We start from the raw sequence: 23958 nt of genomic DNA on the forward strand, positions 1-23958 counted from the left end.
TCTGCATGAGCTGACAGTGAAGAGTTCCTCTTGGTGGTCATCATCCCCCTCCTTCCACAAGGTGCTCAAGAATAGTTTTCTGTGTGGGGCATTCTGGAGGGTGAAAAGAATGAACCCCATGTCAGCAGAGATAAAAGAAAAGAATGAACCCCATGTCAGCAGAGATAAAAGGAAGCTTTTTGGAAAGAACAATGCCCAGCGCTGTCAGCACAGCCAAACACGTGATAAGCTCCACACTAATGAACTACCAATAATTGATCCGTTATTTGAGGTTCCCTCAAATCTCACCCCACCCCCAAAAAACTTCTGAAGTAAGGACTTTTGCCTCAGTCTTAATTTGAAACATTATTGAGATACAGCATTGGGCTTTTGAGGTACTCAGAATGGAGCATAATCAACTCAAATGGGATTGTGGTACTTTGGGAATAGGCTCTGTGCCAAATCCACACATGCTCATTAGAGCTTCTGAAGTCATCTCTGCCTGCACACAGCATAAATGGGGCATCCACTGATACATCCAGGGCTACCTGAGAGGAATTCTATGATAAAAATGCTGACAATTCTAGTTGTGTGATGGCTCATCAGGAAACTGCAACCCTGTCAATAGACAAATAGCAGTCCACTTTGTATTCTGAGTACGAATATGTTTCAGCCAACAGTGGGGGCTTGGAAATGTTTTAGTGTGGCTGAAACAATTTGCAGATGTCACAGATTACACTTTCTTCAAATGAAGTAGATGCTCCATGGAAGATTTAATATGGGAGTCTCCATTTAGGATTAGAAGGTTGTTTACGTCATAAAAGTTTTTCACACAGCCAAGAATCCAGATGCAAGTTCAACTTCTTACCTCTTTGAAGCTTCTGTAAGAAACTGTTTCAGAAACACTTGGTTTACAAGAGGAACAAGAGAGCTGCAGCTCATTGTTTTTCATCGTAGATTTAGAGAAATCCTCTGCTACTGGTATTAAATCTTGGAAAATTATTCGAGGAAACAGGAGCTGAGTGCAGGTAAGAACTAAAGCGTATGCTTCTATTCTTGACCTCTTTCAAAGTCCTGTCAAACATTAAAAAGCAAAATATCACAAATTGAAATGTTTTGGACATCATGGCAGAAATACAGTAGCATTTGGCTCCTGTTATTTATTTAGGGTGGGATTCTATACACACTTGGTAAGAAGGAAATACATTCCACCGAAGTATGTGAGGTTTATTTCTGAGTTTACATTTAATGTGTCAATGAGCCTTGTGTGTATACACATTAGGGGGTTGGGAAGTCTCATGATCCAAAGCTCAGCCTGATCTGTCCCCAGTACCCAGCACCCTGAATGACTACTTTTTGTCATCTCTGCCATTGAAGCACCAATAATTTAGGAGGGGAAGCGTCAGAGCTTTCCATGACTGGAAGCAGGAGGCCTTTCTGTGTGGACATTGTTCTCCACCTAAGGATCTACCTGTCCACCTGCAGAGAGGGATAATTAAATAATATTGTGATGCCATCAATTAATTAGAAACAACAACAACAACTGTAGTAAACTTTAGCAGTCGATTGTAATCAACGGAGTTACCTCTTATGGTGGGTTACCAGACTCCCTGCAAGGTGGGCAGGAGTCAAATATAGGTTGCCAATGCCTAAGTCAATACCACTTACATTCTGTATTCAATAAAGTTGTGGCCAAAATTCACCCATTAACATTTAAACTTAAATTACGTATCACTGTGTTTTTATTTCCAAGGGGGTGGTTTGTGGCCTTGACGTGCAAGCAAAATCTACCATGTTATGTGTCACTAATATCTTATGTAGTCCTGTAAAAATACATTTTCACTTTTAGACTATACGGGGGGGGGGGGAGTCTTGGCTCTACATTTTTCTCCTAGTATTAATTTAGGTTGCAATTTCGCAAGAAGGGAGTATGTTCCCTTGAACTCTGTGTAGTTTATTTCTCAGTAGACATGTACAGGATCACACAGTCCTTTCATCAAAATATATTCATGGGTTGGACTGCCGCTCATCCGATCCAAATGGATGAGCTATGTCTTCATTCAGTAAAAGTTGTTCCTTTCCATTGATTTCAATGAAAATGAAATGAAATATTCTAGCTCCTGGGCTGGGGTATTTCCCTCTGTATTCTGGTGTACATACAGCATGTGTTTCTATGGATGATGGCCATGGTGAAATGGGAGGGCTTTAGATTCAGTTACCGTATTTTTCGCCCCATAGGACGCACCTAGTATTTTGGGGGGGAAATAAAGGAATCCCCCCCTTTATTTCCCCCCCCAAAACCAGGTCAGGGAAACCGAACCAGGTCGAGGAACAGCTGCTCCTCCCTGCTGTCCCCCGAGCTTGTGGGGCTGGCCGATGTCTGCCCGGCGCGCGGGGCGCTCTGCTTCAGGGTGCCCCGTGCGCCGGGCGGCAGGCTGCTATCCACACCGTGGGGAGCCCTGCGGGGAACTCCTGCAGGGCTCCCCACGCTGCGGATGTCTGCCCGGCGCGAGGGGCGCTCTGCTTCAGGGTGCCCCTCACGCCGGGCAGCAGGCTGCTATCCTCAGTGTGGGGAGCCCTGCGGGGAACTCCTGCAGGGCTCCCCACGCTGCGGATGTCTGTCCGGCGCGAGGGGCGCTCTGCTTCAGGGCGCTCCTCGCGCTGGGCGGCAGGCTGCTATCCGCAGCCTAGACAGCCCTACGGGAACTCTCACAGGGTTGCTTAGGCTGTGGATGTGTTCCCTGAGCGCCGGGCGCTCTGCTTTCAGCGCGCCCGGCACTGCGGGAAGCAGGCTGCTATCCGCAGCCTAGACAGCCCTGCGGGACCTCCCGCAGGGTTGCCTAGGCTGCGGATGTGTTCCCGAAGCGCCGGGCGCTCTGCTTTCAGCGTGCCCGGCGCTCCGGGAAGCAGGCTGCTATCCACAGCCTAGACAGCCCTGCGGGAACTCCCGCAGGGCTGCCTAGGCTGCGGATGTCTTCCTGAAGCCTGGAGAGCAAGAGGGGTCGGTGCGCACCGACCCCTCTCGCTCTCCAAGCTTCAGCGAAAGCCTGCATTCGCCCCATAGGACGCACCCAGATTTCCCCTTCATTTTTGGAGGGGAAAAAGTGCGTCCTATAGGGCGAAAAATACGGTATCCCCAGTACAGCCATCCCATAATGCCTCCTTTCTGCCCTCTCCACTATTGCAGCAATAGGAGTGGATGATGGAGACCTGAAGAAGTTTCCATTGCTCCAAGGAAAGGGTTCCATGGATAGATTCCTGCCCCATTTTTGGTTCTACTTCTTTGTCTGCAGAGAGAGGGAGGACTGTAAAATCCAATAGCTCCAGAGATGCTATACAATGAATCAGTAGAAATATCTCTGTAGCAGACTGCTATGGGGGTGATCAAAATCTGCCATGTGAGTTATCCACACCCCCAATCCTATTTTATGTACTCCCGCCTTTTGAGTGGCACAACGGGTCTGTAGTGTTTCTCAGCTTCAGAGTCCCATAGAAAATGCTAGCAAAAGCTCCAGTTAAGTGTACTAGATACTGCACTAAAATAAACGGTCCTTATTCTGTTTTAGGACTCTGTTGACCACAGATTGATTAAATCAATGTGGAACACAGAAGAAGGAAACCAGACAACTATCAAAGAATTCATCCTCTTGGGTTTGGGGAATCGTCCTGAGCTGCAGCCTTTCCTTTTCTCCCTCTTCCTCATGGTTTACATCTTGACATTAACTGGTAATTTTCTCATCATTTTGCTTGTTGTGGCTGATCAGCACCTCCACACACCCATGTATTTCTTCCTGGCCAATTTGTCCTGCCTGGAGTCTTGCAATAGCTCAATCATCCTGCCCAAAATGTTGATCAATTTGATAACTGAAGAGAAAACAATCTCTGTGAATGGATGCATAGCCCAGTTTTACTTATTTGGCTCTTGTGCAGTTGTAGAAACGTATCTCCTGGCAATAATGTCCTATGACCGCTATGTGGCAATATGCAGACCCTTGCTGTATGTTTCTATTATGAACAGAAGACTATGTTTTCAGCTTATAGTTGCAACATGGATTACTGGTATGTTGATTAATTGCATAGTGATATACCTATTAGCACAATTACATTTATGTGGACCCAATGTCATAGACCATTACTTTTGTGACCTGAACCCAATGGAAAAACTCTCTTGCAGTGACACTAGCAGCATTGAGCTCTTCACCGTCCTCTCGGCCTTCTTTTCCACTGTCACCCCATTCTTGTTGACTCTCACATCCTATGTTTACATTATCACCACCATCCTGAAGATTCCATCTGCTATTGGGAGGAAAAAAGCGTTTTTGACCTGCTCCTCTCATCTCATTGTGGTTTGCACTTTTTATGGTTCAATAATCATTGTCTACATGTTGCCAGACACCCTGACTCTGAGAGATCTCAATAAAGTATTTTCACTCTTCTACACCATCCTAAATCCCTTGATCAATCCTCTCATCTACAGTTTGAGAAACAAAGAAGTTCACAAAGCCTTAAAGTTTGTATTTAGTAGATTAAGTGTTTATGCAAGGCTTTACTCAATTTTCTCCCTTTAAGTTCATCAAAAACTGAAGATACAGAATCATGGTTTGTGAGAATAATATGTGAGAGACTGCGTAGTGTAGTGTAGTGTAGTGTAGTGGTTAAAGAAAGGGTGTTACAGAAAAAAGGATTCCACCAACCTAAAGTTCCCTTCTGCTATGGGGGGGGGGGGGAGAGAAGCCTTTTTGACCTGTTCATCTCTTTGTGTCTTACATTTTTTAAATACTGTACTATTGCCATTTTTAAAAAAAGCATTTGACTGAATTCACCCCTGTCCTTTATGTTTCAAAACTACTAAAACATTTTGGGGCATATATTTTGGATTCTGTTGGGGTGACTAGAGTACTCCATTTAGTTGTATGACTTCTCCTCTGTTTATTTTCACTATGTCACCTGTTGCGGATGGGCTTGTTTATCTGACTATGCTTTCAGTTGTTATTTCTGACTAGCTGCTGTGTTATGGCTGTTATCTTGGCAATAAAGTGTTGATTTGATGTATTAAATCAAATGAAAGTAGGTAATTTCCTCCTTATCTCCTTACCCTGAGTAGATGGCCATAATAAGTACAATGGCTGTAATATGTGTAATCTTTGTGCAAGCACATCAGGATAAATGCTCAATAAACAGATTTTGTGCTGGATCCTTTAGATTTATCTGTGTCTGTTTCTAGATGTGTAAAGGGGACAACCTACAGCTGTGTCTACAGATTACCCTGGCAGCAACCAAAGGGGCATGATCTATGCTGCTTCCTGCATTTCTTTCCATCATGCCTAGCTATGGAGTAATATGTTTCTTGTAGTCTATTTCTGTGAACTGTGTTCAGCTGCATACAATAATATATCCTATTCCGTCTGCTCAGACTTATGTGTGCATTGCTTTTGTTATTCTTGCCATCCTTCAATCAAGCCTGCAATCCTCACCCTCAAGCATCCATATTGCCTTCAAATCCCCAAAGGACCACTTCCTTAGGCAAAACCATCTGACCTTGGAAGAAAACACTGCCTACTATTTAAAGTAATTGATGTAATCAATGATGTAACACCATTCTTTTCGTTTCAAAGGCCATTCATTTCAATGCAAAGGGAACACAATTTAAATTGGGGAAATAACGCTATCGATTATGCTTAAAACCCTGCACACCAGCAACAGCAAATACTAATTGGTATTCACTTGATTGATTTCTATTCCGAATATGGGGCAAATAAGCAAGCTTCATCACTTTCCTCTTCAGTTTCCGTTTCTGTTTTTGTTCTGAATTCTCTAACATCCCTACCTATAGATGTTCTAGGTCACAATTTACCCAGATGGAGATAGTAGTCCACAGAGGAGGAATTAATATTGGGATCCCTGTTGGGTTTAAGAAGTTGCTTGCATCATACATGTTTTCCACGCAGCTAGAAAATCAGCAGTAAGTCTCCAGGCTCACTTCCTTTTACGTTTTTGCAAGAGGCAGTTTCAGAGACACTCAGTTGCATGGTGTTGTTCATCACACAACCTCTGCCAGCAGCACTAACTCCTGGAGCATAATCCAACAGTAAATGGGTGCATGTAAGTACTAACGCCATATGCTTTCATCAAAGCCCTGCCTAAGCCTCAGAACTGAGATATCAGATATCCAAGAATTTTAGACTGAATAAGACACGTGGCATTTGGCTCCAATTATTAATTTCTATTGAAATCATTTACACATTTTTCAAACAGGGAATAACTTTCGTTGAATTTTCTGCAGTGGTGTTTCTGAGTAGTCATGTATAGGTTTGCACAGTACTGTCCCCAAAATATGTGAATACCACTTCATTAAAACCATTGGTTCTTGTTATGTTGTAGGGTTGTGCTGACCTCCAGTTGATTAAAGCAATGGGGAACACAGAAGAAGGAAACCAGACAGCAATCAGAGAATTCATCCTCCTGGGTTTTGAGAATCTGCTTGAGCTGCAGCCTTTCCTTTTCTCCTTCTTCCTTGTGATTTACATCTTGACACTAACTGGGAATTGTTTCATCATTTTGCTTGTTGTGACTGATCAGCACCTCCACACACCCATGTACTTCTTCTTGGCCAATTTGTCCTGCCTGGAGACTTGTACCAGCTCAGTCATCCTGCCCAAAATGTTAGCTGATATGATATCTCAAAAGAGAACCATCTCTTTAAATGGGTGCCTAACCCAGTTTTATTTCTTTGGCTCTTTTGTAGCTATAGAAACATATATCCTGGCCGTGATGTCCTATGACCGCTATGTGGCAATATGTAGACCTTTGCTGTATGCTTCCATCATGAATGGAAAACTATGTTGTCAGCTTATGGCTGGGACATGGACAAATGGTCCATTCTTTAATGGCATACTAGTAGGTCTCCTGGCTCAGTTATACTTCTGTGGGCCCAATGTCATTAATCATTACTTTTGTGACCTCGCCCCAATTGAAAAACTCTCATGCAGTGACACTAGCAGGATTGAACTCTTTACCCTTTTCTCGGCCTTCTTTATCACTGTCACCCCATTCTTGTTGATTCTCATATCCTACGTTTGTATTATCAGTACTATCCTGAAGATTCCATCTGCTGTTGGGAGGAAAAAAGCATTTTTGACATTTCCCCTTTGTTATTTATCTCGGTTCTGGAAGTGCTATTGAATATGATCAGAGGGGACCGGTTGGTGGAAGGAATTCAGGTCGGACAGAAACAATACAAATTAAAAGCTTTTGCAGATGACCTGGTTTTGACCTTGCAGGAGCCAGAGTCTAGTACGAAAAGAGTATTACAACTGATTAATGATTTTGGTCGGGTGGCTGGATTTAAATTGAATAAACAGAAAACTAAAGTTTTGGGGAAAAACTTAACAGATACAGAGTCAGAACGGTTTCAGAAAGAGACAGAACTTAATGTGGTTAAAAAAGTAAAATACCTAGGGGTAAACATAACATCCAAAAACCTAAGTCTATTTAAGGATAACTATGAAAAATGCTGGGCAGAAATTAAGAGAGACTTAGATAGTTGGTCAAAATTGAAACTTTCTTTGTTAGGCCGAATTGCTGCTATTAAGATGAATGTATTGCCAAAGATGTTGTTTTTGTTTCAAACACTTCAGGTTTTGGACAAGACGGAGTGCTTTCAGAAGTGGCAAAGAGATATTTCTAAGTTTGTCTGGCAGGGCAAAAAGCCCAGAATTAAGTTTAAGATATTAACCGATGCGAAAGAAAGAGGGGGCTTTGCCCTGCCAGATTTAAAGTTGTATTATGAGGCCGCAGCGTTCTGCTGGCTAAAAGATTGGCTACTTCTTGAAGACACTGACGTGTTGGATTTGGAAGGGTTTAACAATGCTTTTGGATGGCATGCATACTTATGGTATGACAAGGTTAAAGCAAATAAGGCCTTTAAGAACCATATTGTCAGAAAATCACTGTTTAATGTCTGGACAAAATATAAAGACTTGCTGGAAAATAAAACTCCAAGGTGGCTTTCACCTTTGGAAGCTAAGGCCCGAAAAAGACCCAATATGGAGGCCAAATGGCCTAAATATTGGGAAATATTAGAAAAAGATGGAGACAATTGGAAATTGCAGAGTTTGGAGAAAATGAAGGATAAAGTGCGAGATTGGTTACACTACGCTCAGATTAAAGAAGTTTTTAAAAATGATAAGAAACTAGGGTTCCAGGTGGAGAAATCGAAACTAGAAACAGAATTGTTAGAACCAAAGACTAAGGTACTTTCAAGGATGTATAACTTGCTGTTAAAATGGAATACACAAGATGAAATGGTCAAATCGGCTATGATAAGGTGGGCACAGGACATTGGCTATAATATCATGTCTGAGGACTGGGAAAGGTTGTGGAGTACTGGATTGAACTTTACTGCATGTAATGCTTTGAAAGAAAATGTAATGAAAATGATATATAGATGGTATATGACCCCAGTCAAACTTGCAAAAATTTACCACCTGTCTGATAATAAGTGTTGGAAATGTAAAGAGACCGAAGGAACATTCTTCCATCTCTGGTGGACTTGCCCTAAAGTGAAGGCGTTCTGGGAAATGATTTATAATGAACTGAAAAAGGTATTTAAGTATACCTTCACTAAGAAACCAGAGGCCTTTCTTTTGGGTATTGTCGGCCAAGGGGTGGTAAAGAAGGATTGGACATTTTTCATGTATGCAACAACAGCGGCAAGGATACTTCTTGCAAAGTACTGGAAAACTCAAGATCTACCCACACTGGAAGAATGGCAGATGCAACTGATAGACTATATGGAACTAGCTGAGATGACTGGCAGAATCCGTGACCTGGGAGAAGAGAGGATGGAGGAGGATTGGAAGAAATTTAAGAACTATTTACAAAAACATTGCAATTTGAGTGAATGCTAAGCAGGATGCTAGATCATAAATAAATTGAGCACCACTAACTTAGATGTCTTAAGAAAATAAGTGAGATTGAGAAAATATAACTCTTTTTGAGAATTATAAGATTATGAATATATAGAAGGGATATAAGAATGCAAATAAGTTAACAAATTGCTGGTAAAAAGTTATAACGCTGAAAGTGGGAGCGGGAGATGTGAGGAAGTCAAAAAAAAATGTGAAAGTTTGTTAAGATATTTGTTACAATGTCTGTTACATTTATTTTTATTGTAAACTCTAATAAATATTATATATATAAAAAAAAGCATTTTTGACCTGCTCCTCTCATCTCATTGTGGTTTGCACTTTTTATGGTTCAATAATCATTGTCTACATGTTGCCAGACACCCCGACTCTGAGAGATCTCAATAAAGTATTTTCACTCTTCTACACCATCCTGAATCCCTTGATCAATCCTCTCATCTACAGTTTGAGAAACAAAGAAGTTCACAAAGCCTTAAAGACTCTATGTGGTAGATTGACAGTTCATGCAAGACTTTGCTCCCCTCCATCCTTTAACCTTATCAGCCGTTGAAGATCCTTGGTCATGGCTTACGAGAGTAAGATGTGAGAGGCTTTGTAACAGAGTGTTTACAGGAAGGCTGTTTACAGAAGAAAAGTTCCACCATCCTCAAAAAATACTCATCTTCTAAACCCTTTTTTGTACTGCTCTTCTCATCCCGCTATGGCTTGTATTTTTTGTGGCACCGTAATAATTCTCCAGATGTTTCCCAACACCCAAATTCTGAGACAGCTTAGTAAAGTATTCTGCACTGTCCTGACTCCCTTGAACAATTCCCTCATAAAAACCTAAGAGCTGTTTGTAGCAGATTACTATTTATTGCAAGGATTCACCTGACTCAATCCCTTTCCTTACGTTTAAAAGCTGATCAAAAGTTGTGAGGCATAGCTGCTGAACTACTCCATTCAGTTCCTTTGATTCTATATGGGTTGCTAGCATTATCGCTTGTTGTGAGTCAGTTTATCTGACTGTACCTTCATTTCTTATTTCTTACTAGCTCTTGTGTTATGGCTTTTGGCTGAGCAACAAAGTGTTGGTTTATGTATAAAACCAATACAGTGTAGGCCATCTGCGTAATAAGGAAAATCCCTGGATCCCACCTTATCTTCAGAGCCCTGAGTAGATTGCTGTAATATGTGTAAATGAACAAAAGGAGGGGCTGCCTGGGCTTGTATATCCCAACACCCACACTGACATTGGAACTTCATTCAGCGGTTTAATCTTCTGCCTCATATTAGATCACTCTACCTTCCACTGCCAGGCAAATACATAATATTTTAAAAAGAAAATATCACACTTTTAATCTGTGAAGGAAGCCCTTTATGATTTCTACTCTAATCTTGCTTTTGATTTATTATGGATTTATAATTGTTTTTATTGTTTCTAGTTTAATTACGCTTACAAGCCAGTTTTGAGAATGTTTATATGCAGCTTAACTATGACACAAACATTTGTCTTCCCTGTTCTCATTCTCTGGTCCACCCTACTGCCATAATGAATGCAGTGGATGTTTCAACATAAACCACAGCCAGGTGAACTGCATAATTTTTAGAGTTCTTTGCAAGTGGCCCCTCAGAATTTCCCATGCTATGGGGAAATCATCAAGTTTCTTCAGGGTTAGAAGAAAATGTTCCTCCAGAGTAGGTCTCACCTTTGTAGTGGCAGTAGCAAAGCTTCTTTCTGAATGGTTTTTGCTGCCAGTGTACCGGCAGCTTGACCACCATTTTGCATCAAGCTTAGCATCATTTCCCCTCCCATTAGTTGTAGACATGCTTAAACATGCAAATGACTAAGAAGGTTGCAAAAAGAGTACTTGAAAGGGAATGGCCATAGTGGGAAATGATGTGCATATTTTATTCCTACTATACCCTAAAGTGAAACACAAGGCAACACATTCATGGACCAGCCCACAATATATTGCTACCTGAGGCAAAAGACAATATGGTGTCCCTTCATTCCAAATAGAGACTGGATTGGCATCTTAACCTTCAATGCTGGCATTACCCCGAAGGCAATTCAGATTTGGGGGCATGGAGAGCTTTTCATTTAGTGCTTTGATATGGCTTTCTCTTCTGCAGCATTTGCTGCTTAAGGCAGGCAACTCACGCTGACCAAGTGATCAGGCAGTGAGGCAAACAGCCCAGGCTATACACTCATGCATGAACATTCATGAGTCTCCTTATGTGATGCATAGTGACACCACCAATGCATTTGTTTGGGTTGGCAGAGAGCTAGAAGGGGAGTGAGCAAGCAGCAGCAAGACACCGAGGAGAGTTATGTCTGTGCCATGCAGCCTGTCCCACATACTGTCACTATTTTGCAAGTCGGATTGTAGCCCTTATCAGAAAACTAAATGTAGTCTTGCATAATTCAAGCGGAATAAAGTGTCTTAGTGCCCATGCCCTAGCATAAGCAATCCACATAAAACACACCCAGAGACTGTGCAGTGATGGGGAAAGAAACTGAAAAGTGTGGGAGGAATGAATGATTAACAGGAAGATGTGTAAATACCTTGGAAGCAAATCAGGATGAATGTTCATTGCCTTATAACTGCCCCACAAACAAAACAGAGCCAAACTGGTTAATAAAAGTGGGGTGTAGTCTAACCTCTGTCTATTGATTCCTAATAGACTGCTACTGTCTTGTTAACTGCAAATTACAAAATGTATTTGTTTGACTGTAACTTAGTAGCTGAACTATGCTCATCATAATAAAGAATGATGGATTGTCATTGACTTATTGTTTATTAAAAAATATATTCTTCTGTACCACTGCCTTTTTCGTGCGCAGCCAGCTTCCATTAAGGAAGTAAAAACCCTTAACAAAAATTAAATCATCAACTTTAAAAGCAAACATCTGGAAAAACTGAGACAGGCACTGAACATCCTGAAGTAGAGATTGGCATGATCATGGAGAAAGGCCTCACTCACATCTCAACCAGCCATTCCTCAGCCACCCTTGTGGCACAAGTGGATCCCCAGAAGATCCCAGGGAGTGAACAAGTTGGTATGAGAGGAGGTATCCTAGGCTCGTGCCATTTCAGCTAAGACTTGGAGGTTCTTGAAGTTTCATAGCCCACTTCCAAGTATTTTAAAGTTGAGTGCCTGTGTCAAGCTCTAGGTGTGGAGGCAGGAGCTAAGGCAGTGAGTTCCAGAGCAGAGATGGAAATGTGTGCATTAACAATGGTCCAGAGGATATGGAGAGAGTTGTATAGTCACTGACAGCTCCTCCTTTACTTTCTCATTTATTGAAGCCGAGTCATTGCTTGCAGCTAGATTTCCCTCCTGCCATTGAATAGACCCTCCCACCCCAGTAGATCATGAGCAATAGAAGCATTTGGTAGGCAAATGGAGGCTTCTATTGAAACACTTGGATTCCCATGTGGTCTGCTGCTCCCTTTGCTCCTGAGGCCAATTGACGAAGAGAACTGGAGATCAAAGCAGTATAGGGTAGGAGGAGTTATTGGTGGGAGCCCTAGAAAGGGTATTTCAGGTCACCTTTAGATCTTCAGCTGGAACAAGGGTCTCCATGGGGCCCAAGCCCCTTCTTCCAAAGAGGTCCCTTTATAGTTTAGGTAAGACAGGAACCTGACATTGTTCTAAAAGAAGCAGAGGTGTGCGGGGGTAGACTGCCCCAGAACTGCAGCACATGTTGCCTGCAATTAGAGGACAAACAAGCTTGCACTCATTAGACATTCCATCTTTGCCTTTCAGAGTCATACTTTTGTTGAAATGTTAAATTGTGAGCTGTCCTGAGATCTATGGGTATAGGGTGGTATACAAATTTAATTAATTAATTAATTAATTAATTGGGAAACCTGTTAATTTTCTGTAGGTGAGCTGGAGCCCAGCAATATTTCCTGTGCTGATGACTATAAATTGGGACAAGCAACAGCCTTAAATAGAAGGGAGAAGGATTAGATCACTATGTCCATTGCAGCATTCAATACACGGCAACATATTTCAAAGAGACAAGTTTCAGAGAAAGGTGTGAAGTGCAGATGGAGGACCACACAATCAAGTAACTTGGCTAGCACCAATTGCAATTCAGCTTTCATCCTCCCTTTCAGATTAAATCCCATCCGTTCAGTATATACTGTATAGTGGATGTCCTTGAACCATGTGAAATTTCTTGCTTCTACCTGAGAATACTCAGGAAATATTGGAGGACATCCTGCAAAATCAAACTCTGCATGTAAAATCTCTCTGTCTTCTTGTAAAAAGCAAACATTACTCTGGCTTTCCATAGAAATGTCCCAATATGTGTCGATTAAAATACACACACATGAACAGACATGAGCACAGACATGCCAGATACAATTTTAATTTTATTACTTTATTTTATTTAAATATTGTTTTTCCTCCCCTATGTTTTTAGCTGTTATTATTTTATCTGTAAGACACCTTGAGTCTTTGTCAGGGGAAAGGCAGGATATAAATAAATAAATATACTAAAAATATTATTAATATATTGATGTAACTAACATGCAATCCTGTACATGTATAATCAAAATCCCCAATGACTTTAACAGGACTTACTTCCAGAGAAGTGTGCACAGGATTGGATCCTTCCAGAACAATCCTATGCATGTGTATAGAAAAGGAATTTCTATTGAAATCAGTGGAGATTACTCTGAAGTAAATTGGCATAAGATTGAAATCTTGATGACACAGAACATAACCACATAGTGGTGATGAATAAGAGTTGAACGAGAGATTGAAATGGCACAGCGATATGGCCATTTAGGCTGGCATTTGAAATTCCATTAAATTTTTTCATATTGGTTTGGTTCAGTGGTAGGGAATGAATGGCCCATTAGATATTGTTGGGCTAAAACCCTTACCATCTGAGACCATTTTGGCTAACAATATCTAGAGACCCTCTGTCCTTTAGCATTATAGAAATGGAGGCCAATTCAGGAGGTAAATGCAAGTAATTGTTGTTGTTCTTTCAATAGCCATGGAAAATACACATTTTACAATTTAAAAAATCATGCTTTATTTCATATCTTCACCAACTACAATTATCCATAATAATTGTGATTATGGATTAACAGATCCATGAAAATACCGATCAGATCCACCTGCTGAAAAGTGTGCCACAACAACTTCAGAAGTCAAAAAATATGCTGGAGAACTGAATTGCAATATGCACATTTGGCTCAGACTGCTTTACTGAGGTATTTGCAAATGTGAGATCCTCACATCCCATTAATGGCAAATCCTTTCTCAACCCTTCATCTATGTGTATTTCTGCATACTTCACCAGATCCAGCACAACATTGCGAAGCTACAAAACTCTGCTGCTGAATTTTCTGACAGATCTGAACAGCGCTTCCTTCACCTCCCTATTTCTCAAGCTGTATATGAGGGGGTTCAGCATGGGAGTCAGGATGGTGTAGAACAGAGAAAACATTTTGTGTAGTCTCTTCAGTGTTTCTGTTTCAGGGACTATATAGACAAGGAATATTGACCCATAGAAAAGTGACACAACAATCAGATGAGAAGAGCAGGTGGAGAAGGCCTTTTGCTGCGCTACCTTGGATTTAATTTGCAAGACAGTGGAAATAATGCAGCTATAGGAGGCCAAAGTTATTAGAAAAGGGGGTAATGTCACCATCAGCCCTAGTATAAAAACTGCAGTTCTTACTATGTGAGTATTGCTACAAGAAAGGTTTGCCACAGGATATACATCACAAAAGAAATCATCAATTTCATTGGGCCCACAAAATGTGAGCTCTACCATGAGAGATGTTATGATAGTGTTGGTTAACAGACCACTCATCCAAGAAGTGAATGCTAACTGGAAGCAGAGTCTACCATTCATAATGGCTGAGTAGTGCAGAGGTTTGCATATTGCCAAATACCGGTCATAGGACATCATGGCCAGAAGATAACATTCCGTAGCTGCCAAGAAACCAAAGAAATAATATTGTGTGATGCATCCCATAATGGATATGGACCTATCCCCAGTAAGGAAACTGACCAGCATCCTGGGGAGGATGGTGGAAATGTAGCAAGTCTCCAAGAAGGACAGGTTCATGATGAAGAAGTACATGGGGGTTTGAAGATGCTGGTCAACCACAACCAGAAAAACAATTAGGAGGTTTGCAAGAAGCGACAAAGCATAGATGGCAAAAAACAATACAAAGAGGAAGATTCGCAGTTCAAGGAGATTACCAAATCCCAGAAGGATGAATGTTGTAGGGCTTGACATATTTTTCTTTATTTCTGTTTGATGATGAATCTCAACATCATCCTGAAATACAATTTGACAAGTTATAGTGAGCTTAGACACCATCTCCTCCTGTTTCACCATCCACTGATGTTCGAATCTAAAGTTGGCAGGATCCAGTTATCCAGTATGGTTTTCACATGCTGTATTATTTTCAAAATAATGGTCATGGAGTATCATGTGTTTTAAAAGCTCTGCCATTAACCTACTTCTTTTACTTTGAAGCACTTCTTGCACAGAAAGGGTTAGAGTTAGGGCCAGTGAGAAGGGCTGATTTGCAGAGGTGAGGCATTTGGAGAAAAGGATAGTGCTTAACCATTTCCTACCTGTGGCTTTCCCCTGTTTCCTCCCTGAAACTAGGCAATATTCCCAAAGCTGGGATTCCAGAACTATGTTGCTGCCCTTCCCACTAGGGATAGTGATGTAATGAGAAAGTAAGACTGTACAATCCTGAGACGGGATTGTATCTCCTTCAGAAGTATGAGGGAGGGGGATACTGTTTTGGGTGCTTCCAGGTGATACAAAATATTTTCCCTGGAAGTAAACCTACACAATGGAAAATCACCAGACTGTAAAGCAGGCATGGCCAAACTTGGCCTTTCAGATGTTTTGGGACTACAACTCCCATCATCCCTAGCTAGCAGGACCAGTGGTCAGGGACGATGGGAATTATAGTCCCAAAACATCTGGAGGGCCACATTTGGCCATGCCTGTTGTAAAGATTGCTTTGCGGATCACCTAGTCCACCACCTCCCCTTCAATCAGGAAAAGATCTGCAATGCAGATGTTACAAAGTGTGTGTCTGAACTCATGTGTGTGTCCAGCACTCATATGTTTTCCAACATACACTCCAAACAGGTTTAGGATCTTCTGTTGAAGTTAAAATGTGCTTTTGCTGTGAATATGTGTTTCTACCCTTAATTGTATGCCCCAAGATGTTCATGCACCAGAGGAAGGAAGAAAGGTTGGTTTATTGCATGAAATGAAAGGGACAGTTTCATTAGTTTACCCTGCCCAGTTGGTAGTTGAAAGGACATGACCCTAGTGAGAAATGACTCACTTGTTTCCTGAATCAAAAGTTTACCTTAGAGTAAGGGAATGTTTTCTGTGTGGAACACCATACTTTCCTACAGGATGTTGTAATCAAACTTTGCTGGTGACACAGTGTGCTGGGTGATGATATTCACAGTATTAGGAGACACACTGTTACACAGGATGCAAGCACAGCACCGACGAAAGATGTGTGCCTGGTCTGTGCGTAAATAATAGAGGATAGACCAGGATTTCCCATGGCAGTCTGGTTTTTTTAAAATTTGTAAATAAATAAATAAATAAATAAATAAATAAATGGCTTTGCATACTGCTTGATTGTAAGAAAACCTCAGCAGTTTACAAAAGCATGAAATAAAACATTAAAATTATCTGTAAAACAGCTCAAAGCAGGTATTTAAAAACAGTGAAAAGATGACTGAAATCATCAATAGCTAAAAAAGAAGACACATTTGTTTTTGCTACATATCTGAGGAGGCTTGGCTAAACAAAGAAATTTTAGGCAGGCATTGAAAAGAGTATAGCGCAGATACCTGTCAGATATCAGTAGGTTGGGCATTCCAAAGTATAGCCGCTGCTCTAGATTTCTTACACTATTGATTTCTTACAAATGTGGAACACATGTTCTTTAGCACCATCAACAGTGCACATTGCACAATGCTAAATGTTCAAGTTGGTACATATGTACCGCTATGGAATAGCTCTTATTTCACAGTTTCTTTTCATGTTTAGCTGAAATCTTTTTCCCTGTAATTTCTTTTGGTCCTACATTTTGGAACAACGCAGAGCAAATCTGCTCCCTCGTCTCTGTGTTATACCTTTAAACATTTGAAGAGAGCTATCACATCTTCCCTGCTTTTTTTTACAGGCAGCATTCAACCACATGTGTACCACAGGACTTCTAGTCAATCACTTGGAGTGAGTGCTCAACATACTGTAGCCAGGCAATAGCCAACCTTTTCTTTTTAGGCTGGAATTGGAGAATGAAATAAAATGTGCCTGGTGTGATGTAGCTATGGGGGAAGGAGAAGAAACTCTATTAATACAATCGCTATTGTATTAACATTTACATTATTTTCATTATTTTAACTCTGAGCTCCTAGTCCTGGAGTTGTTTTCTGTGAAATTCAAAGTGTTGCCTCCAATGTTCCAAAGAGTTTAAAATTAATTGCTTCAGTAAAATATCTCATTTCGTATGCTTGTCAACTCTATGACTTTCTTAATAAACTTAATAAACTTGAGGACTGAGCAACACTATTATTTTGTACAATAATAAAGCGAGAAAAAAGAAAGAAAGAAAGAAAGAAAGAAAGAAAGAAGAAAGAAAGAAAGAAAGAAAGAAAGAAAGAAAGAGGAAGGTACATTAAGTAATCCCACAGTTCCAAATACAACACATGGAGATGAAAAGCTAATGCATAAATATTTACCTCAAAAATGATTATATTTCTAGGTGGAATTTCTGATGTGTTAGATTCAGGTTCCATCACTAGAAGACAAGTCTCTGTTTTGCTGCTTCTCTATCCTAACAATCTTTGCTTCAGGTGGATATTGTGGAGTCATGCTTCCTTAGAATAGCAGAATCCCAGTGTGCTCTTCTAAAAGCTCCTCATTTGTCTTGCTTCTATTTATTAGGAAAGTATCAGCAGATGCACTTATTCAAATATGCTTAAATGATCAAGCACAAATGTTTCTGTAGATGGATACTTGCAGTTACTGGGGGGATGGCACTGATCAATTTTTTTTTCTATGCTTGGCTCTATGTATCAGTAATTCTGGGAGTTATGCCAAACATCTTAAACTATTAGCATGGTAAGGCTCACATTATAGGATATCAACGATACTCCAGCCAAATGAACTGGAAAAATGTTCTCAGATGCGGAAAGTTACAAGTTCAGTCATGTCAGGGGAAATTAATTTTACTGATTACATGTTACTCTCCCAAAGCCTGGTCTTGATATAACAAAACAGATTTGTTTTCTTTAAAAAATATATATTTGCAAATATAACAATATGACTAGAAGGAAAATATAAAGATAGCAGCACCTGACATTGACAATAAGCATATTATACCAATTCTAATATAAATAGATTAACATACACAGTCCATGTATCCAAAAAGTTATCTAAACAAGACTGACAATTAGGAGCTTTGTGCTTAATCATAAGAGGGACAATGAGGTCTTCAGACCACTGTGTAGTAGATGGTGGATGTTTGTCCTTCCAACCTTGAAATATACGTCTCTGATCCAGCATAAGAGTTTCCAGAATCTACTTCTGCTGTCCACTTGCATCCTCTCCCCAGGGACGAAGGTGGCACTGTGGTCTAAACTACTGAGCCTCTTGGGCTTGCCAATCATAAGGTCGGCATTTCGAATCCATGCAATGGGTTAACTCCCATTGCTTTGCCCCGTCATTTGTTGTCGAAAGCAATCATGGTGCAATATAGAGTTTAAATTTGTAAAAATTATGGGTCCATCTCACAAGAAGCTACATGTGTTTCACAATTACAAAATCTTTCTGTATGCTTCACCAGATCCATGAAGACATCCATCAGATCCATCTACTCAGAATAATGCCACAACAACTGAAGAAGTGGAAAAACTGGTAAACAGCTAAACTGCAATTGACATATTAGAACTAAAAGTTTTGGATCAGGAAATCTTAATGATGACTTTGACATATATAGTTTCCTCAGACATCATCAAACATCCTTGATAATGTCAAATTCTTTCTCAGGACTTCCCCCACGTTTCTGTATCCTTCAATTTCTCTATCAAGTCATTTTGGAGCTATGAAACTCTATTGCTGAATTTTCTGACAGATTTATTTTATTTTTTTTTAAAATCATATTTATTAAAATTTCCAATAATAACAGAATAAAGAAGATAGAAAAGATAAAGAAAAGAAAGAAAGAAAAGAGACCAATTTTAAACCCTTATTTTCATAACCTTCTTTCTGGGACTCCCTCCTTCCCCTCCCGACTGTATTCCCCTTTCCCTACGTTGGTTCCACAAGTTCTCATTCCCAATTTAACCTAATATGTTATGCCTAAGAGCCAATTTAAGTTGCAATCTTAACATCACTCCTCACCTTTAACAAAATAGAACAAAGATTTTTTTCCCCCAAAATCTACCCCGTTTCCTTCCACGAATTCCCCCTTTTTTTTTTTTCCAAAACATATTAAATCAAAATACCAAAGTTATATAAAGAAAATAAAAAATAAAAGATAGAAAATAGAAGAAGGTTCCAGAAGCTGATTACATAGCCTTTGGATTCTGGAATTCCCCCTCCCTTCCCCGGTTTAGATTCCCTATGTCCATCAGTCTGTATGTTGTCGGCCTGGAGGTCTCAAGTCCACAGCCAAATTTTCCTCAATCCATCTTGCCGGTTTCCTTTAAATTTACTTGTTTTGATAATGTTTAATTTCAAAAATCCAGTCTAATCGAGGTCTTTAATTTCCCTTGGTCATTGTTGCTCCTCCTATTGTTCTTGCCGTGGCGTAGTTGGTCCTTTACTCTTTTGTTTCTTACCTTCTTACTTTCTCAGGTTTCTGTCTTGTTCAGCTGCAAAACCATTCTTATTCTGAAATCTAGTATCTCTACAGAGGTTTGTTATTCAGGAGCTTACTTAAATAGAAAAATTCTATTGTGTTGTCACCTCTGTAGACAAAACAATATTTCAGTTTTGCTACTTTCCCAGGAGTTAAAACCAGTAGTACACATCCCAGAGTAGTTTTCCACATACGCCACTTGTAATGTCCCAAAGCCCCTCTAGAGGGATTGCAATAACTTTGTGTCCTCTCATCCAAAAGTCAAGTTGTTGTTTCTTTTTCCACCCGACATTTTGTATCCATATTTATATCCAATTGTATCAAAATTTAACCAGCAAAATACTTGTAGCAAAGTCCTCTTTATATTCTCAAGATTTGACAGCTACTTTGACAGCTGTCAAACTCTCCATCTCTCTCCGCCAGGTTCTCTGAATCGCCCCGGTTCCCGGGGGGGGGGGGGGTTGCCTTTTCCCTCTCACCCTCGACTCTCCTCCAGCACAATTCTTGTAATGATTCCATCGTGGAATTTGGTATTTTTAGTCAGGAATAAACTTCTGAATTGATCTTGGTTTCTCAGTCCTTGTTTTAGCATGTTTACAATCAGGGAGGGGACTGACTTCCTTTTTAGATCCCCCCCGCTCGTGCCGAATTCGAAAAAAAAAAATTCCTTTTTTTTTTCCTCCTTTTGTACCCGGTTACCCAATTACTCACGGGTTTTTGTTAAATGTCCGAATTTCAAATGGAAGAAGCCAGCGCTCTCCGACGAATGGCATGCGGCTGCACTCGGCAGGGGAAGCGATAGACTCAAAGTACCACGCCACTCCCCGGCACCCGATCCGTAGCCTTTAAAAAGGCTCCTTCACGAGTCGGGAGGGCGCTGACGGTACCAGCCGAGTCCCCATGTCCACGGGCCCCGTGCCCGTGGTTTTTAAGGGTCCCCGCGTCGCCGGCGCGGTAGGACCCAGCCCCTGCCGAGCCGACTCCCTCCGGAGCTCGGAGGGAGTCCGCCATTCGGCGATGGCGCCAACCCGGAAGTTTTTTCTGACAGATTTAAGCAGAGCTTCCTTCATCTCTCTGTTTCTCAAACCATATATGAGGGGGTTGAGCAAGGGAGTCAGGATGGTATAGAACAGAGAAAGGGTTTTGCGTAGTCTTTTCAGTGTTTCTGTTTCAGGGACTATATAGACAAGGAATAATGATCCATAGAAAAGTGTCACCACAATTAGATGAGAAGAGCAAGTGGTGAAGGTCTTCCACTGGGCAGCTTTACACTTAATTTGTAAAACAGTGAAAATAATAAAGGCATAAGATGCCAAAGTTAGTAGGAAAGGGGGACCTGTTCCTATCACTCCTAAAATAAATGTTGCAAGTTTTACGAGCTGAGTATTGTTACAGGAGAGGTTTGCCACTGGATATACATCACAAAAGAAATGATCAATTTCATTGGGCCCACAGAATGTGAGCTTTAGCATAAGCAAAGTGATGGTAGTGTTGGTCAACAGGCCACACATCCAAGAAGTGATCACCAGTCGGATGCAGAGTCTACCATTCATAATGGATATGTAGCGCAGAGGTTTGCATATTGACAAATACCGGTCATAGGACATCATTGCCAGAAGGTAGCATTCTGTGGCTGCCAAGAAACCAAAGAGATAGTATTGTGTGATACATCCTGTAATGGATATGGACCTATCCCCAGTAAGAAAACTGGCCAGCATCCTGGGGAGAATGGTTGAAATGTAGCAAGTCTCCAAGAAGGACAGATTCATGATGAAGAAATACATGGGGGTTTGAAGATGCTGGTCAACCACAACCAGAAAAACAACATGGAAGTTCATGACTAGAGATAAAACATAGATTGCAAGCAACAATATGAACAGGAGAATTCGCAGTTCAAGTAGGTTGCCAAATCCCAGAAGGATGAATGCTGAAGGACTTGACTGATTTCCTCCCACTGCTGTTTGTTGGTGATGACTGTCAGCATCATTCTAAAACACATTTTTTTTTAAAAAAAACATTAGCAAACTAATGTTGTCACATTTGTATTTGTATTTTAAGAGATATCTGCTCCTCCACAATGGCTTTGGGAAGGGAAGATTTGTGGTGGAGAAGCAGCTGGAAAGAAGGTTGCTGGACCTTTTCCTACCTGCTCCTTTCTCATGTTTCCTCCCCCAACCCAATCATGATCGCAGCATCTTGTATTTGAAACCCATGCCATTTCTCTTCCCAATAGTGACAGGAATGGAATCCTGAGAATAAGATTGGGGAATTCCATACATATTATATGAATGGGATATTGCTTTGTATGTTCCCCAATAAAGAAATATAACACAACAGAGAATCTCAGAACTGTAGAGTTGGGAGTTACCTTAAAGTCCACACCCCTAACTAGTATGGAATAATGGATTTATTTATTATTTTGCAAAGGGTGTTTAAGGAGATAACAGAAATCACTGTGTTAAAGCTGACCAAAAGTCCAGAGGTAGCATTATTATCAATTTACGATGGGGCGGAAGGTTCACAGGCTATGAGGACTTGCTCAAATATTTATTGACAGCTGCATGAATTATTATAGCCAGAAAGAGGAAGGAGCAAACTGAATATAAAATGGAAGAATGGTATAAAGAGGTGTGGGATACAGTGGTATCTCAGGTTACATACACTTCAGGTTACATACGCTTCAGGTTACAGACTCCGCTAACCTAGAAATAGTGCTTCAGGTTAAGAACTTTGCTTCAGGATGAGAACAGAAATCGCATGGTGGTGGACCAGCTGCAGCGGGAGGCCCCATTAGCTAAAGTAGTGCTTCAGGTTAAGAACAATTTCAGGTTAAGAATGGACCTCCGGAATGAATTAAGTACGTAACCAGAAGTACCACTGTATAGCTATTAATGATGAATTAAGGGTTAAGGTAAGACGGGGAATATGCAAGAGAAATTATTTTAAGGAGATATGGAGGGTGTTTGTATAATTTGTACTGTTAAAACGGAAAGGGGTCAAGCCATTGCAAGAGGTGTTGAATTTTTGGGAGGTTGGATAGTTACAATGGAATGGACTTGGTGGTGGGGTGCACATTTTTATTCTTATTCATTTATGATTATTACTTTGTCTAATAATAATAATAATAATAATAATAATAATAATAATAATTCCACACCCCTAACAGTACAGAATACTGGACTAACTTCTGTGATATAACCATTCAGATGTTTGAAGACACCCATCTCTATTTCCATACATGCCCTTTTTGTGCTGTGCTGATTCTATTATTGGTGTTCAATGTGATTCCTCCTAATATGATTTCTACAGCTGCAGTCTAAAATGGAACTATATGGGTTAGAGGACATACAATTGTAGCCCTAGTCCAGGGCACTGGTATAGGTTATACACTCCAAGAACGTGATCACATGAAAAGGAACGCTGTTCCAAAGGACATCATAGCAAAAATCTGGCGTAGACAATGTGATGTCCACCAGAGGTTTGGGGCTACAATTCTTATCAGCCCTATTTAGAGATGGAGGAGAAAATTGATTTTAATGAGAAACTACCTAATTCGATTCACACTTCTCCATATTTTGCAATATGGTTCTCATACCAAGTATATTAAAAGGAAAGTGTCATGGAAAAATTAGCATCTTCATTAAAACTGCATTCATCCCCCCCCCAAAAAAAATGTTTCTAGAAAAATAATAAAGAAATGTCATGATTGAAATTCACAAATTGCTATGGAAATGTTGAGAACTAAATTTAAGAGTATAATAATGAGAAACTGAGAGAGACTGAAATGGAAAGACTCGTGCATCCCTCCTCCCCTGTACATATGGCCAAGGGTCAGGGATAATGGGAGTTGTCCACAATATCTGGAGAGCCCTACATGAGCTATTCCTACACTACAGGAAAATATGAAGGATGAAAGGACCTGAAAGTGAGATTACTGGATACAGTTGAAGGAGATACAGGGAGGATGTGTGTGTGTGTGTGTATTTACTGGTGACTGGACATTTGCCTCCTCCCCTTCCTCGTTACAGAGAACAAAAATATGCCATTTAAAAAAATGATCCACACAATCTCATCCATCTCTGGAGTTTTATGCTTCAGGATATTTCAAGTGATTAATAAATGAAATGGGGAAGGGGGAGAGAAAAGTAGCTGAACCAAATACCTTGATTGTTGTAAAAATT

At 40.6% G+C, this 23958-nt stretch overlaps 3 protein-coding genes across 3 annotated transcripts; 1 reads left to right on the forward strand and 2 right to left on the reverse strand.

Moving 5' to 3' along the window:
- Positions 1-3575: 3575 nt before the first annotated feature.
- LOC308461964 (olfactory receptor 1M1-like) lies at positions 3576-4547 on the forward strand (the record flags this gene model as incomplete). Its single annotated transcript, XM_080979134.1, has 1 exon — positions 3576-4547. One exon carries the CDS (start codon positions 3576-3578, stop codon positions 4545-4547), a length of 972 nt encoding a protein of 323 aa, XP_080835260.1.
- A 9685-nt stretch (positions 4548-14232) lies between these two features.
- Positions 14233-15261, reverse strand: LOC308461965 (olfactory receptor 2AP1-like; the record flags this gene model as incomplete). Its single annotated transcript, XM_080979135.1, has 1 exon — positions 14233-15261. One exon carries the CDS (start codon positions 15259-15261, stop codon positions 14233-14235), a length of 1029 nt encoding a protein of 342 aa, XP_080835261.1.
- Positions 15262-19287: 4026 nt separating this feature from the next.
- Positions 19288-21938, reverse strand: LOC308461968 (olfactory receptor 6C4-like; the record flags this gene model as incomplete). The annotated part of the gene is made up of 3 exons (XM_080979142.1): positions 19288-19317; positions 20806-21765; positions 21924-21938. The coding sequence occupies 3 exons, from the start codon at positions 21936-21938 to the stop codon at positions 19288-19290; spliced, it is 1005 nt and encodes a 334-aa protein (XP_080835268.1).
- Between the last annotated feature and the right edge of the window lie 2020 nt (positions 21939-23958).

The sequence above is a fragment of the Podarcis pityusensis genome (genome assembly GCF_964106645.2).
Source record: "Podarcis pityusensis genome assembly, chromosome: 13".
Classification (NCBI taxonomy): Eukaryota; Metazoa; Chordata; class Lepidosauria; order Squamata; family Lacertidae; genus Podarcis; species Podarcis pityusensis.